Raw genomic sequence first — 15,787 nt, 5'->3', positions numbered from 1 at the left:
AATGGCGGTCACAAGAGGTGCTAATTTTGAAGGGTGGATCAATGATAATGATACAAGAGAAAGATTTCTTCATGGACGAGTCAAGATTGTGGTTACTCCCAAGCATCTTGACTTAAGTTATTTGAAAAAGAAGGCTTTCAATTCCCAGGATGGATGGAAACTCAAGAACTCTCCACAATAGTTCAAATGAAAGGTGTCTGGTTTCCAAATCCGGTGAGAGTGTTCTACCATAACTTGAAAATAGTGAATGGTGACATTTGGTCAAGGGTAAAAGGTGTAAATATCCATATTGACAATGATGTGTGGCTTCAAGTTGTTGGATTAAAGGCTGAAGGTCAATTCTCTCATCTACCAAACTCTGAAACAAATCGTTGGCTAAAGAAAAAGGATGTCTACAGAGATTGGCTTAGATTTCCAGGAAGAGACATAAGAAAAAGACTTTACATGCATGAAGGTCTTCAAATGGAAGAAAGGATAACTGCCCATCTTCTTGATTGGGTGATTCTGCTTGGAAGAATGATGTAGGATGAAATGACTACAAAAGACGTCTGCCTCTTGCATGCTATTAAAAATGACATTTCCACCAACTGGGTGGAGGTTCTCAAAGATCATATGGCTGAAGCTGCCCTCAGTAACTCTCATTATTTGCCATATGCTGTACTGATTAACAAATTACTAATTCTACAATGTGTGAACATTAGTGGAGAACAAAAGTGCTCATGTAATTGCACAAATGTAATAAACAGAAACACTATTGCAAGTTTTGGCCTGGTAAAAATAGTGAGAGACTGGTGCTTTAAAGGAGAAGAAGGGTTAGTGTATAGTTCTGGAAGCAACTGTGTCATGAATGAGGACAAGAAGAATTTTGTTCCTGAAACTAACTTTGAAAGATATATGGTTGATCAATTTAGATGTCTAAATGAAAGGGTTGATCAATGGGAAAGGAGATATGATGCTACTCAACAGCAAAGGGAAGAAAGCTCATCTGATGAAGAATCTATGGAAACTTCTTACTCAGAATAGGGGTCTTGTGTTTACAGTCTAGTGTCATGTGTTTTGTTTGTTTGGATGTTTTGTTTGTTTTAGTGCTTGTTTTTGTTAATGGATTTTACGCCATTCTGTATTAGTGTTATCTGATTGTAATATCTTTTGTCAATTAATGAAATCAGAATTATTTCTATATTGAATCTGTTTATATCTGATTAAAGTCGATTATGTTATGTATGAAGTTGATTGCTTTATTGTTTATCATTGCATTCATACATTTACACACAAAGATTATACCTGTAATAATTCTTGCATTACAATGAGTCTAAAATGCTTGATCTGGAAAAGATCTTGAAAGGTTTTGCAGGAACATTGCTTCTGGATAACTACTGGAGATACAATTCAAAAGGAAAGCAATGAAGTCGATCACAACAGTGGATCAATCGATTACTGTTTAACAAGGATTATAAATTCCATGATTTGGAATTCGGTTATTCTGATTATTGATCATATACTGTTGATTGTTTCATTTTCAATATATCTATGTTCTCTTAATTGATTGAAGTTAATTGTGATAATATTGAGATTGTTGATTGATATTGTATCTATGCTTCATTGATGTGTTTACACAATTTCTGATATGATACAATATTGTCACATGCTTATACATGCTCTGAAATGTTCTGTGAATACTGCATTGTGCATTTGGGTTTTGATTATAAAACATGCATAATGGCAGGGGGAGCATTGCATAGGATCTTAGATAATTTCACATGCCTACACTTTAGGGGGAGATTATATCTTTATCATGTGATTATCTGTGACAAGGGAGCATCATTGTTTGATTAATATGATTTACTGATGCATCTCTGAATAACTGTTTGTCAGCATATCATTATCATAAGGCATACCTTTTTTGGTAATGCACAAAGGGGGAGAATGCTGGGAGAATGTTCTGATATTCATTTTGAGCTACCAAATGCTGGGAGAATGCTCTGATATACATTTTGTTTGATCTGATATTCTCTGATATATATTTCAACACGTTTGCTCTGATACATTTTGATAATTTGCTCTGATACATTTTGATATGATATGATTTGATTTGTACAACATGGTTGTTTATTAATCATGGTTGTGCATCATCAAAAAAGGGGGAGATTGTTGAGATTGTTGATAGGGAGAGCACTGGTTTACAATCTCAAAGCTTCTGGTTTTTGATGATGACAACACATTATTAATAACACATGTATTTATGTGTTACATGTTCATAACTTTCAAGTTTATGATTATTTTAGAACATGTTTGTGTTGATACTGTCATTCCCGCAATTCACTATATTTTACATGAGATTTTATCTGTGAATGCATGACATATATTTGAGAAAAGGAAAACCACATGCACTTTTGTTGAACTTGTAATATGTGGCAAAACAACAGTTTTAAGTCGATTTCATTATGAAGTAAGTCAATTAAAACTCGTGGCTTTGCACAAACTTTTTCAAAGTGTGCTGTGAGAATTTTTGAAGAGAGAGTTTATCAAAACTTTTTTTAATTGTGTTGTATAGTCGATTACATGCAACATGCATTCGACTAAGTTTGTTACAGTTTTAAAATTCTGTTAATGCTTGAATTTAATGTTACAACGACTATATTTTTAAATATGTTGACCAAGCATTTATTGTGATTCGACTGCATTAGTTGTCCAATCAATTAACTGCATTTATTGCTGCTTACTGCTTTGACTAAAGTGTTGTATTCGACTACATTAGTAGCTAAGTCGATTAAAATGCGTCAGAGTTGCGAATTGCTATAAATTGACGCGAATTTGTTTTCTACAAGAACTTTTTGTGATTCTAACGATTTGATTGATTTCTTTCATACGATTGATCTCTTGTAGAGAGTGTGAAAGCTCCAAGAATTCATCAAGAAGACTATGGTGTTCATCTTTGGTGATTGCTTGACGAGCAAGAATCTGTGTGCTCTTATTGTCTGATCAACCTGCACTTGAGGTGTCTATTTCGTGATCGTTTTCTATCAATCTTGTGAAGATTGAAGTTGCCCTGTTGTGATTACAGGAAGAGAACGTGCGACGTTTTGGACTCTGAGGATTGTTCAAAGTGTTAAAAACTACAGGAGAGGGGACATCTTGCTGCTGTTCTTTGTTTGTATATGCCTATATTTCAATTAGAGGGTTAGAGAGGTGTTTTATATTTTTGACGTGGATGTCGCTATAAAAGCCTTGTTGTAAAAACCTTGATCATTATAGCGCATTTGCTTTCTTTGGTGGAAGGACCCTGGATGTAGGCATGGCCGAACCAGTATAAAAACTCAGCGTTTGATCTTTCTATTCCTACTCTGTTACATTCAGTTGACTTTACATTTTACTCATTCGACTATATTCCGCTGCACTACAAAGTCTTTTTCCTTGCGTTTCAATAAAGCTTTTAAAGGCATCTACTTTGCGAAAAAGATTTAAAGAAAACATTATTGTTGTGTTTCACCAATTCGCCCCTCCTCTTGGTATTGAAACTAAGCCATTCTATTTTCAATAGGTTCCTTTATACCGTTCAACCCTTTACTCCTTCCCCCCTTTAAACTATTCGGCCGTTCAGTCCCTCCCCCTTTATACCGTTCGGTATTAGGTTCCTTTATACCATTCGGTATTTTAGTGTCCATCCATAATTTCACAAACAACTCTGATTCATTCATCTCAACATGTTTCTGTATGTCCGCATTCATATACCATTAAACCAAAAACCTTAATTTATTACAGGCAAATACATTCCCAAACTCACTTTAACATCATGAGTATCATCCTAACAAAACGAAAAACCCTACTAATTTCATCCTAACAAAACGACCAACACTACTATATTATGGATTTATCATCCATATCGAAATTACAATAATATTAAGCATACAAATAAAAAAAACCAACCCTATCAACACATTTATTCATTTCTCCACAACGTCAACAGATTTCTGCAAATCACTCATCATCTTCGTTCCACCTCCCATTTCTTCTATCTTTGACAAACACTCATGCTTTTCTTCCCACTTCAGATTCATATAGTTTTTCTCAATACCATCGTCACAACACCATTTGAAGAAATTGCAACCACCTACTTCATGTCCATTCTGTACAAAAAAAAAACCCAATTAAAGCGAGTTTCTACTAAAAAAAAAACACTACTCATCCACGTTCTTTTACCTTGTACTTAGGACATCCCCAAAATTTTTTCCCTCTGTTCTTAGCAGTTTGAGCTGTTCTTACCATTGTCTTCTCTCCACACAGGCAAACGAGTGATACACCATCAAGCGTTGATACTCCACCACCACGAAAAATGACATTAGAGTTGCAATTCCGTCATCCATTGCATGTCGAAGATGAACAAGAATTCGACTTCTGCATTTCATTATCCATCTCTTCCAATGGAACAAAAAACAATCCCTTTTTCTCCTATGAACCCTAAAACAAAGCCCCAATCTTCTTTCCCTAATCTGATTTCAATTTCTCAATTACAGAGAAAGGGCTGCACTTAATTTATTTTCTTTTACCCAGTTTGCCCTAAGTAAATCTGATTTTCCCTCTCTATAATCCATTTTTTAATACAAAATACAATTCAAACACATTTATAACGCCACGTCTGATTAAACAATACACAGACCATGCCACCGTAATCCAATCTTAACGTTCGTTTCCCCAATTTGACGGCAAGCCTCTAATTGGTTGAATTTTACAAAAATAGGGACCCAATTGAGACGTCGAAAAAGAAGGGGACCTATTTTAGATTCTGGACGAAAATAGGAACCTACCGAAACATTAAACCTATTTTTAATCATTTTATGCTTAAATTGTCTTACCAATTGAAGCTTATTTATGAAGTATACGCTTTGGTTAGGAATCGAAGCTCAAACTCTTCTTTTTTTGCTTTGCCTATATGTGCTTCGGTTGTAGAGCTGAAGTATAATGGAAAAAAAAAATCGGTGCAATGCTCTTCGCTACACTAGTGCTTATAATTAACCCAATTAATTTCCTGCAATTAGGTTAGGGACTATTCTCCTATAATTAAGCTAATCAGTTTCCTGTAGTTAATTTAGTAGTTTTCAGTAATTATGTTTTACATAAATTAGAGAGTTGATTAAAGTCATATTGCTTTAGTACTTATACCTATTTCCAATTAATAAGAAGTTCAAGCTATCATACACCCTTAAATGTTATTTGAGCCACATATTAGAGGCTATCATAGCGAAATTTGTTGTTTGTTGGATCAATTGTTCTACCCGCTACCAGTTTGCTATTAGATCATTCATTAATGTCTAGTCTCACGCTCAAAATGTATGTATCTTGATGTGAATGAGGTTTGTTCGAGATCCCATATAGACTAAAGATAAGACCAATTTAGAGTATATAAATGGGTGCAAATGAAAACCTCACCTTACAAGTCAGTTTTATGGGGTTAAGTTAGACGTAAAGTCTACTTCTTAACATGATATCAGAGCATGCCCTGCATTAAGAAGATGCTAGCATAGAAATGCGTTCTACGTTATGTTTAGGGTATCTTATAGTATGGTTTGCACTTATAATCGACCTTTATTGAGAAACTTATTTCTTATATTGATTTTGATTGGGATAGATGTCCTAACACTAGACGTTCCACATCTATTTACTATATGTTTCATGCATTTTTCTTGTTGCTGCTTAGATGAATACTTATTTATGTTGAATCCATCTTAGTCCAATGTTACCTTACATCTTTATAAGCTTTCAATTTCAACTAATGCTTCTGCACTCCACTTGAATACACGTTGTTGCTCTCATTGGTTCCATAGGTTTAGTTGGTCATTGTTTTATTAGTTTAGTAGACTTGACCTTTGCATTTTTGAGCTTCTTATAATGATGTGTTGATTTCCTAGTTCCATTTTAATTTCTAGTGGGTTAATATCATGTTTTAACTACAAGGCCCTGACTAATGTTGTTGTTCTATTAGAATTTTCCACTTTGCTATTGATCATAATTATATTGAGTTTTGAGTAATAGCTGGATAATTTCTTTTCTTTTAACTTTTATTCATTGGTTTGATAATTTGTCTACTTTCCTTGATGTATAGCTTTTCCAAGACATATTTTACTTTTCTTGTTTACCTTGCACTGGTCTGTTTTCAATCATACATAATTTTGGGTTCATTTTTTTCCCATTTGTTTATCCTTTTTTCATACTAGTTAAGTTTATGCTACCTTAATTTATGTCTTTTAATTTATGTTATAGCTTGTCTTGCATTTTGTCTAATTGGTTTTCATTTAAATTCATTACATTTGTATTTTACTTGTTGGTTACTACTTTTTGTTTTCGCTAGAAAATCCCCAAACATATATTCTTTTGCATTCAATCTACTTATTATTTTGGACTTGTCCTTGGTCTGACTTGAGTTAATCCCTTTTCTACAGTTGGACTTGTCCTTGCAAAACCAACGACAAGTGCACCAGTCGCAGCGTAGCAAGTGATAAATATCATTCTCCCAAGGGACTTGTGAAACACATGACAACTCTTCCTTTCATAACTCAATTATACATTAAAGTGCACAAAAACACAAGAAACTTTTTTGGTATTTTTATCAAACAGTTGGTGTGCAAGGAAATTTAACATAGAGTATTTACAATTTATCAAGACTAGAATTTCATCCACTTCATTCTCATGCATTCACAAACATCTTCCATCCATTAAGTGTTTAATTTCAGTTTTAGGTTCAAATCATATTTCCTAATACATCAAGAACCACAATTCATGCATGGGTGGCCAATCCAAAGCAGGTATTAAGCATAAAAATTGAATACTAACATGAATTTGAAAAACATATAGCATTAACATCACAAAATACATAAGAATTCCATGTTTTACAACCAATATCAACAAATAGGAAAAGTCCTTCATGGTGGAGAATTTAAGGTTCTACAAAATTGAAGAGATAAGGAAGAAATTGAAACCATAAAGAGGTGTACAACTTTCCCAAGGTTCTTTGCAGCTGCTCCATGCTCTAATTATGCTTCCCCTTCGCATCTTCATCACCAATTCATGACTCATCTTCTTCTTCAACCCAAAAAGGACAAAATAACCATTGATGAAGCTTGAAGCTCAAAGAGGAGAAGAGAGAGCTTCCCAACACCCCAAACAGCCTCCAAAAGCCTTTCCTAGTCGCTTTAGGTGAAGAATCAAGTCTAGGAGGAGAAGAATCTCCAAAACCTCTACGAAAACATGACTAAATACCTATTTTAGGCGTTTCTGGTTCAACAAGCTTGTCCAACGAGCTTCAATTCTCGCTCAGCGAACTAGTCAACTTCAACCAGCCAAAAGGTCAACTCACCCAGCGAGTGAACAGTGTTAGTCAACCCATGAATAATGTCAGTCAACGCATGAGTAGTGTTAGTCAACGAATGAACAGTGTCAGTCAACACGTGAACAATGCCAAATGAATAGTGAATAGTGCCAAGTGAATACTTTCGTTTGCTCATTGTGTTTGCAACATTGAACATGACTCTTGTGGCACCTAGTGTGGGTATTCACTTGAAATCCATCTTTTTTTGTCCAATCATGTTTTCTTGAGTTCAAACTTGTTTTTCTCCACTAGAATTGCTTTCTATTTTCTTATTTCATACTCAAAGAGATATTAGAGGTAAACTAAGCATATACTAACTAAAACACAAGAAAAAATGAAAGCACACTAAACTTGGGATAAAACAAGGTAAAAGCTATGAAGGAGTTGATTTATTCACCAAAATATATACACAAATACACGTAAAATTAACCGTTATCACCTGACTTGACTTTGTTTGACGTGGGTTCAATGTGAGCTTAATCCGACTTGATCCAACATGGGCTCGACTCTATTTGGCCTAATATGGGCTTAACTTAATTAGGCATGACATAGGTCCAATTTGACTTGACTTGATTGGACTCAAGTGAGCTCTACTTGACTTAGTCTGATATATGTTTTACTTACCTCGACCTGTGGTGCACCCAACTAGACTCAACCCTATGTGGGTTTAATTCAACTCGACCTTTTGTGGTGTTACTCAACTATATCCAATGTAAGATGGATTCAACACAATAGGACTCTATTAACCTTGGTTTGACTTGAGACCAACTTAAATAAACCATGCATATGGCGATTTTATTGTTATTTTGACCCTTTGAAGTTCTTCTTATGTGGGCATTTTATCCTTGTGGTGTTTTTGGCCCCAATCCATGTGGGTAAGGATTAAACCCTCTATGTTGTGCCAAATTAATAAGTCTAATTATAAGGTTGGAGCCTAACCTAACCTACCTAAGCCTAGCTAGATTCATCCTAATTTGGGCTCAGCAACCTATCTTGCATGACTTAGGCCCAACCTAACCTAACCTTTCCTGACTTAGACTCAACCTAACTTGGGTCTGACCCAACTTAGCCTAACCTACATTAGAGCCAACTCAGTCTGATTTAGTTTGGTTGAACTTGAGCTTGATCCAACTCAACAAACGTTAACTTAAGTTCAATCTGGTATGAGTTATCCTAACCTAGGTTAAGATCAAGCCAACTTGACATGAGTTCTCCCTAACCTAACCTAAATTGATATGGGCTCGACCTAGCTCAATCTCAGCCTAACCTCGGTCGTACTTAACCCAATACATCTGGGTCCAACCCAATCTCGCGTAACTTTCTAGCCTTACCTAAATTCGTTCTAACCTAACTGGCCTAAGCCTAACTCGAACTAGTCTAACTTGGGTTTGATCCACCAAGCCAACCTGACCTAGGCCTAACCCAACTCAACCTGTTCTATTCTTAAGCCAACTTCGCTTGACCTAAATTTAACTTGAATTAACCTAACTACACCCTACCTGATATGAACCAAACCTAACTTGGCCGAACATGGACTCGAAATTTCTCAATCTAAGTTGAGCCCAACTTGACTCAACCTTACTTAACCCTAACCTGACTTGACCTTACCTAGGCCAAGCCCATTTTGGACTCACTCTAACTTGGTTTATGTGGTCCAACCTGTCTTAGCTCAACCTGGGTTGGTCAAGTCTCAATCCAACCTAATGTAGGCTAGTCTTTGACCAACCTAAGCCATGTTTGTCTTAGTTTAACCTAAGTTAGACACGTCTCAACTCGATCTAAGTCATATACATGTCAGCCCGACTTGAATTGAGCTCATCTAAGTCCAACCTAATTTGTCCCAATCTAAGTCTCACTAGACTAACTTGATACGGTCCTAACCTAATTTAACTTGACATTGCCCATTTGATCCTACTCATGTTAATTTCTTAGTTTGATCTCACTCGTTATTGTTTTATCAAAATCTAATCTAGTCTAAAATTATATAACTGACTCAAACTTAATTTTGAATTTTTAAAAAATTATCCATATCTAATCAAATGATAATTCAATTAATTGGAATAGACTTGAAATATGAATTTGGATAACAATTAGTATTTTTTTTTCATGTGTATAAAAATACTGTAAAGAATTTTTTTCATTCTCATTTTTAAAAGATTGAACCAATTAATATTTTTTATTTTAAAAGTTTTTCGTGGATTAACCTGATTCATGCACATTTTGTGAGCAACAACCATCAAACTTTTTTTTTCTGAGTTTTTTTTTTCTGTGAACTTTTTCTTAGTCTAACCGATGTTGGTAAGGACCAAGTCTAATAAATTGAGCAATGCCACCAGTCTAATAACCCAACTCCAAAACACACCTCTTTGTAGTCCAAAATTTAGCTATGGGAATCGCACACTTGAAGATAAAATAACAAAGTTACACCCCTTTAACAATCCAATCTTAGATGTCCCTACCAGTATTACATTTAACAAACAATTCACTGCATGATCCAAATTTTAATTCTCTATCAATACTCTATTTACTCTTTGTGATTCTTCAGATAAAATAAATTACTAAATTTGAACAATATAAATTCAACATCATCAAGGAGGTAAGGAATTCAGCCCTTTCATCTAAATAATAATAATAATAATAAAATAACAATAAGTAACAACTATTTGCTTTTATGCTTTAATCAATGCTAATTTACAACATGCTACATTTTATGATACAAAAGAATGAAGATTCAACAAACCTCTGAATAACAAAACCTCTATCCTTCGGATAGCAACCAATGAAATCCGGAAACAGATAGAAAAACTCTAAAGTAGACTAAAGAATATGCAACTTTACAAAAAAGAAAACAACAGAAGATCACTTCTCTTATCTTGGTAGAATGTTTGAGATAGGAAACATCTCTATTGCTGCACTTTCAACAGCTCTCTCATACTCAATCTTCTCAGCTTCTCTACAAATCTGAATATCATTGGGAAAATAATATTCATAAACATATTTTACAACCAAACGTGGAAGCAATGCTGCTATTATGATTCCAAGCAACAATAACCAGAACAATCCAGTTCCTGCAGCATTGAAGAAGGCCCTGCATAATCAAGGAGATGCAAAGGTTAGTCTTTTATGTATTGGAAATAATCGAAGCGTGAGTCTAAATCCTATATTGAATAAAAATAAAAAAAAACCTATAAACTCATTGTCTTAATGCTAGGATATTAGATTTACAGTATAAAATTAAGAAAGAAAGGAAAAGATAATGCATACCAGTAGCCAGGAATATTGGGAAAAGCTTCAATGATCATGACACTAATGAAAGTTGCAACAATAGAACCCCAAATGGCAACATGGGTCACCCAATACCACCTTACAACGTCCATGGCCAAGTGCAAATTCACCAAAATAACAACCCCAAAAGTCCAAAGGTCTCCAATGCTTGACACATCAACTGTGCTGCTCCAATATGCAAAGAGGGGTGCCCAGAAAATGACCATGCTTTGCCACAAAGTATCTAACATTGTCAAGGCAAACAGTTTCTTGTTGTAGGCCTCATGTCTCTGACCTGCCCCGTAAAGTTGAGGGTACTTTAGGAGTGTCCTTTTACCTAGATCCTTGTCTAGAATAGCAACAACTATAGTTGGTAATGAGCTGTAGACTATTGAGTATAACGTCGTGCTCCATTCATTTATGGCAGTTGTCAAAGTGAAAGCAGTGTAGAGCACATACCTACAAACACATACACATAACAAATTTACCAACATGTTAAGATCTGGAGGAATACTTCTACCAGCAAAAAAGACAAAAATACAATTGTTATCATACTTTAGCAGAAAATTGAACGAGTGAAAAGTCAATATAAAAGCTATGTTCTTCTCTTTCTTTTTCAATCAGTGTTGGTTTATGTTTGAATGAAAAGCAGGTTTCAAAGCACTGTCACCCAATAACAAAAACTTTTGAAGGTGAAATTGGTGGGATAATGTGAAGTTGTAAGAGTATAACCAAACCAGTTACAGACAAATTTATACACATTATTGGATTAAATAACTTACCAAAATAAGACTAGAACAAGGACAGCATTTCTGTAAAAATTGTATAGAATCATGTAACCAAGTCGTTGGTAATTCCAGTGCCCATGTATCAGTAAGAGAGGAACCAAAAACCTAAACTGCCCCATTGCAAAATCAGATGCCATTACAGCTTGCCGTCCCTCTTGTCCACTGATGCCAACTCCAACATCAGCCATTTGGATCATTGAGACATCATTAGCACCTGTAATGTAACACAAGCATAATGAATCTATAACGCAACTCAATATAAATCAAACTGATAAAATACTACTAAATTTTCAAACGTTGTCCAAACTTTAAAAGGTGAATGACAAGTTTTAACAAATCTGTTACCGTCTCCAATGGCTAGAGTCATGTCTGATGTCCTATTCTTCACAAGGGCAACGATGCCAGCCTTTTGCAGTGGAGCAACTCGGCAACATAGAACAACAGAACATCTACTTGCAAGTTGAAATAGCTGAATAAACAGAAGTAGCCAAAATCAACAAGAAGTAAAGTAGATTGTAAACATCATCCAAGATTGAATAGGACTAAACTAACCTCTTCTTCAAGCTCACTGTCAAGAATATGCACAAGACTGGTACCATCAATTATCAAGGCTATTGGATTTGCCTCTGAACTTCCTCCAGAATTGTTGGCAACGCTAGATGTGGACGTGAGCTTTTTAGACATGACAAGGGCATCTTGCAAACTTTTTCTGCATGCTGCTCTGTTGTTGTTGTTGATTATAATCTGATTCATTTTGCTTGTAAGGAGCTTTGAGGAGTAGCCAATGGATATGGCAGTTTCTTGTTTGTCCCCAGTCAGAACCCACACTTTAATCCCTGCAATCCTTAGAGACTCAATGGATTCAGGCACACCTTGTTGCAGTTTATCTTCAATGGCAGATGCTCCTAATATGCTGAGACTGTTCTCCACAATGCTAGAAACCTTGCGGAGCATAGCAGCCCTACCAAAAACAGCCGTGCTTGCAGCCTCGAAGGATGCATGCCATTGCTCAAATTCTGAAGCATTCAAGTCTCTCATTCCAATAACAAGTGTCCTCAAACCAATGGAAGAGTAAGAGTGAAGATGCGCTTCCGTGGCTCTTACTAAGTCCATGTTAAATGACTTGTCTATCACATTAAGCATGGATGCGTCTGCTCCTTTGACAAACACTTTCACAGAATTGTCAGGGTACCCCAATATAACTGACATCCTCTTCCTGTCACTGTCAAACTCATGCATACCCAAAACATTGAACCTGCAATGCTCATAATAGGAAGATTCATTAGAAAAAGAAAAAGGGTAATAACCATTGAAGAGGGTTTCGTCTCATGTTATTACCTAACCATCGAGAGAGTTAAACTTAAAGTCACCAAAAAAAGAAGATAAGTAAAAATTTTATGTGTTTTCATGTATCATAACATAAATACTACACAGCCAGGGAACAAAGAAAACATAAACTGTATACAGCATATTCTCCAATCAAGACTTCTTAACAACTAAAACAGACATGAAAATCCAACAAAGATATTTAGACATGATTTCCTATCTGCTTAAACAACACTAGAATAGGACTGTGAACTACAAATTGGTTCATCATTTCCATCGTAAAAAATATGAAGTTTGTCAGTAACATTTGTGGAGAAAGAGAGAGAAACTAGTAAAAGAAAATTTCAACTTACTTTCGTCTTTGTCCATGAATATCGATGACTATATGGCCGGACGTTCGTTCTATTAGCATAAAACCATAGGCTGCAGCAGCATAAGCTAATGCTTGTTCATCTGGTGATTCTCCTTGGTAATCTATCAGTTTGACATCAGGGTCAGGCGAGTCAACAACAATAGGCACAATAGTGTTGCAGGTTGCCAGTGCTAGAAAGAAATCATGAATCCGTTTTCCCTCCAAATTGAGAAATCCACTTCTTGCTAGCTGCAAAAGTTCTGGATTAACTTTCACCTTCATCTTTGGTCTGAAGACCTTTCCATCCACTGAGCACATAATAAGACAAAAAAATTCATTTTGTATTACTATTTCACCAGTAACCAAAATCATGATAAGGCAATGCTAAATAGGTGTGTACTAGAATAAATGAGTAAACTAAATCTCACCTTCCACAGAATGTTCAACTTGATCACCCTCCATGCTGTTCTCTGTAGAACTGTAATCAACCCCCCAGATGCTTGCACATTGAAACTCCATCTTGTTCTGAGTTAGTGTGCCAGTTTTATCCGAGAAAACATACTTAATCTGCCCCAAATCTTCATTAATGTTCAAAGCTCTGCACTGAAACCTTGACTTTGTTTCCTCATCATACATTCTGTTGTCTCGGATCATGAAGAAGGCCTGACCAACCCTCACAAGCTCCATGGAAATGTACAAGGAAATGGGAATCATGACCTGGAACACTATAACTGACATGAGGAATGTGAAGAGAACTTCAAACCCCCATCCATAGTATTCGTAGCTTTCCACTTCCCCCTCTGAAAAATCTAGTTTCCTATAATATGGTAACAGATTCAACTCATCCTTGTGGCGCTTCAACCACACAGCAGCACAAACTGAGGTGATTGTACACAATGCCACGAGGAAGAAAGAGAGCCAAATGATCTCAAAATTCATGCGTGTCTCCAATCTGCTCCTCTTAGAAGGAGCTCCTGAGTTGTTCAGCATAGCCTTGGTCTCACTCCCACAATACGCAGCAACACCAATGGCCCAAGTAGTATTCTTGAGCTCACATCCACGAAGCACAATGTTGGAGGATCCAAGTGACAACTTTTTGCCATCAACTTCCATGTTAGCCAGAAATCCATATATGTTCCTATTGGGTTTCTCACACTTGATCACCCCACCAAACCCCTCCTTACCATGCGTCTCTTGCTTTGCATACCTTGTCTTCAAATTTGACTCCCCATCTAGATTAATAGTCTGCACGTATGCAACCCCAGTTGGATCACTGGTTGAGAGCAACACAATATCACAGGGGATGGGTTCGTTTGCCTTGATCTTTATCACCTCACCAACTCTAACATCCCTCCAGCTCTTCTCCAAAAAGTTTCCATCAACCAAAACCGATGCCAACCTATTGTTCTCAACTTTATCACTGTTGTGCCTTCTCCAATCCTCATACGCATCCTTCACAGCTGTGACAAACAGCACAAAGGACAGTGGCAAGATCGAAACAGCTCTTCCAAAAACTGCTAGCTGAGGAAGCTGATTGAGAATGGCAATTATGAGAAAGTACACGTAAGCAATTCTGTGAAACTGTTCAAAAAGGTTCCTGGGAATGAAACTGAGGAGGGAGTATTTGCTCGTGCGGATAGAGTTTCCAGCAAACAAAAAGGTCTCATTCGTTTTCAAAGGGTCGTTTATGTACACTAACCTCGCATCCTCATCTCTGAGTTCCCTCTGAGACACGCTTAGTCCTTCAGAATCTGCACCCTTTGAGCCATACCTAACGGGAATGGATTTGGATGCCGAGCCGCTCAAACTCACTTCATGGATGGAGTTGTTGCTCTTGCTCCCAGAAGAGCGATTGGACATGGAACTTCTGCGTGATGATGAGCTAACAAGAGTGTTCTCAAACGGGTTGAAGACGTTGCCAAAATTTGAATTTGATGTTGGGAGTTCAGAAATATTAACAGAGAAAGGGTCTTGTTGGTAGTTATCAGGAGCTGTTGTCGACGGTGTCATGATCACATGTGGTCTCTTGGAACCCATGATTCATGAGTCAGTTGCAATGAAAACATGTGAAGGCTTGGAGAAACAACAAAAACTGCAGCGTTGGAAAATTTAAGGAACTAACTAACTAATGTTGTGGTTGTGCAACAACTATGTATGTATAATATAAAATATATGTAGCAGTTTAACCTGAACACTTTGAGAAGGGTAGTTGAAAACAGAGAAAAGGGTATATATGAAAGAGGTGTGAGATTGTTGAGGAAGAATAAGAAAAAGCGTGTTGGGGAGGAAGAGGTTTAAGGTCAAAGACGATGTAGAGGGAAGATGAAGAACTAGTATATGAAAGTTTGAATCTTTGAAAAAAATTTGCACCTTTGAAGAACAAGTCGTAATGGGTGGCCACACCATGTTTCTCTAGAAACACATAATAACAGTAATTATAATAACTTATTGATGTAGATTAGACTTAAGTAAGATAATTAATTAATTAATTTGCATTAATTAATCAAACATATCATCCATTAATAATTTTATTATGTCTCTTTTAACTCAAATTAGAAAGTTTTTTGCTTAATAAATAATGTTGTTTCAATGATTTAAAGAACACATAATTGAAAAGTAATTCTCTCTCGAGAGAGAAAAAGATTGAAGATAATAAACGTTCTTTGGTATCTTTGACTTGTAGTAATTAAAAAT

At 36.1% G+C, this 15,787-nt stretch overlaps 1 protein-coding gene across 1 annotated transcript; it reads right to left on the bottom strand.

Moving 5' to 3' along the window:
* Positions 1–9,960: 9,960 nt before the first annotated feature.
* Positions 9,961–15,434, bottom strand: LOC108332513 (phospholipid-transporting ATPase 1). The gene is made up of 7 exons (XM_017567811.2): positions 13,522–15,434; positions 13,095–13,401; positions 11,968–12,670; positions 11,761–11,884; positions 11,410–11,629; positions 10,628–11,086; positions 9,961–10,451 (listed from the first exon to the last, which is right to left on the bottom strand). Exons 1-7 carry the CDS (start codon positions 15,128–15,130, stop codon positions 10,232–10,234), a joined length of 3,642 nt encoding a protein of 1,213 aa, XP_017423300.2. The 5' UTR covers positions 15,131–15,434; the 3' UTR covers positions 9,961–10,231.
* Between the last annotated feature and the right edge of the window lie 353 nt (positions 15,435–15,787).

Source organism: Vigna angularis, chromosome 11 (assembly GCF_016808095.1).
Source record: "Vigna angularis cultivar LongXiaoDou No.4 chromosome 11, ASM1680809v1, whole genome shotgun sequence".
NCBI lineage: Eukaryota > Viridiplantae > Streptophyta > Magnoliopsida > Fabales > Fabaceae > Vigna > Vigna angularis.
Note: the sequence above shows the minus strand (reverse complement) of the source record. Positions and strands in the feature narration are given on the sequence as shown.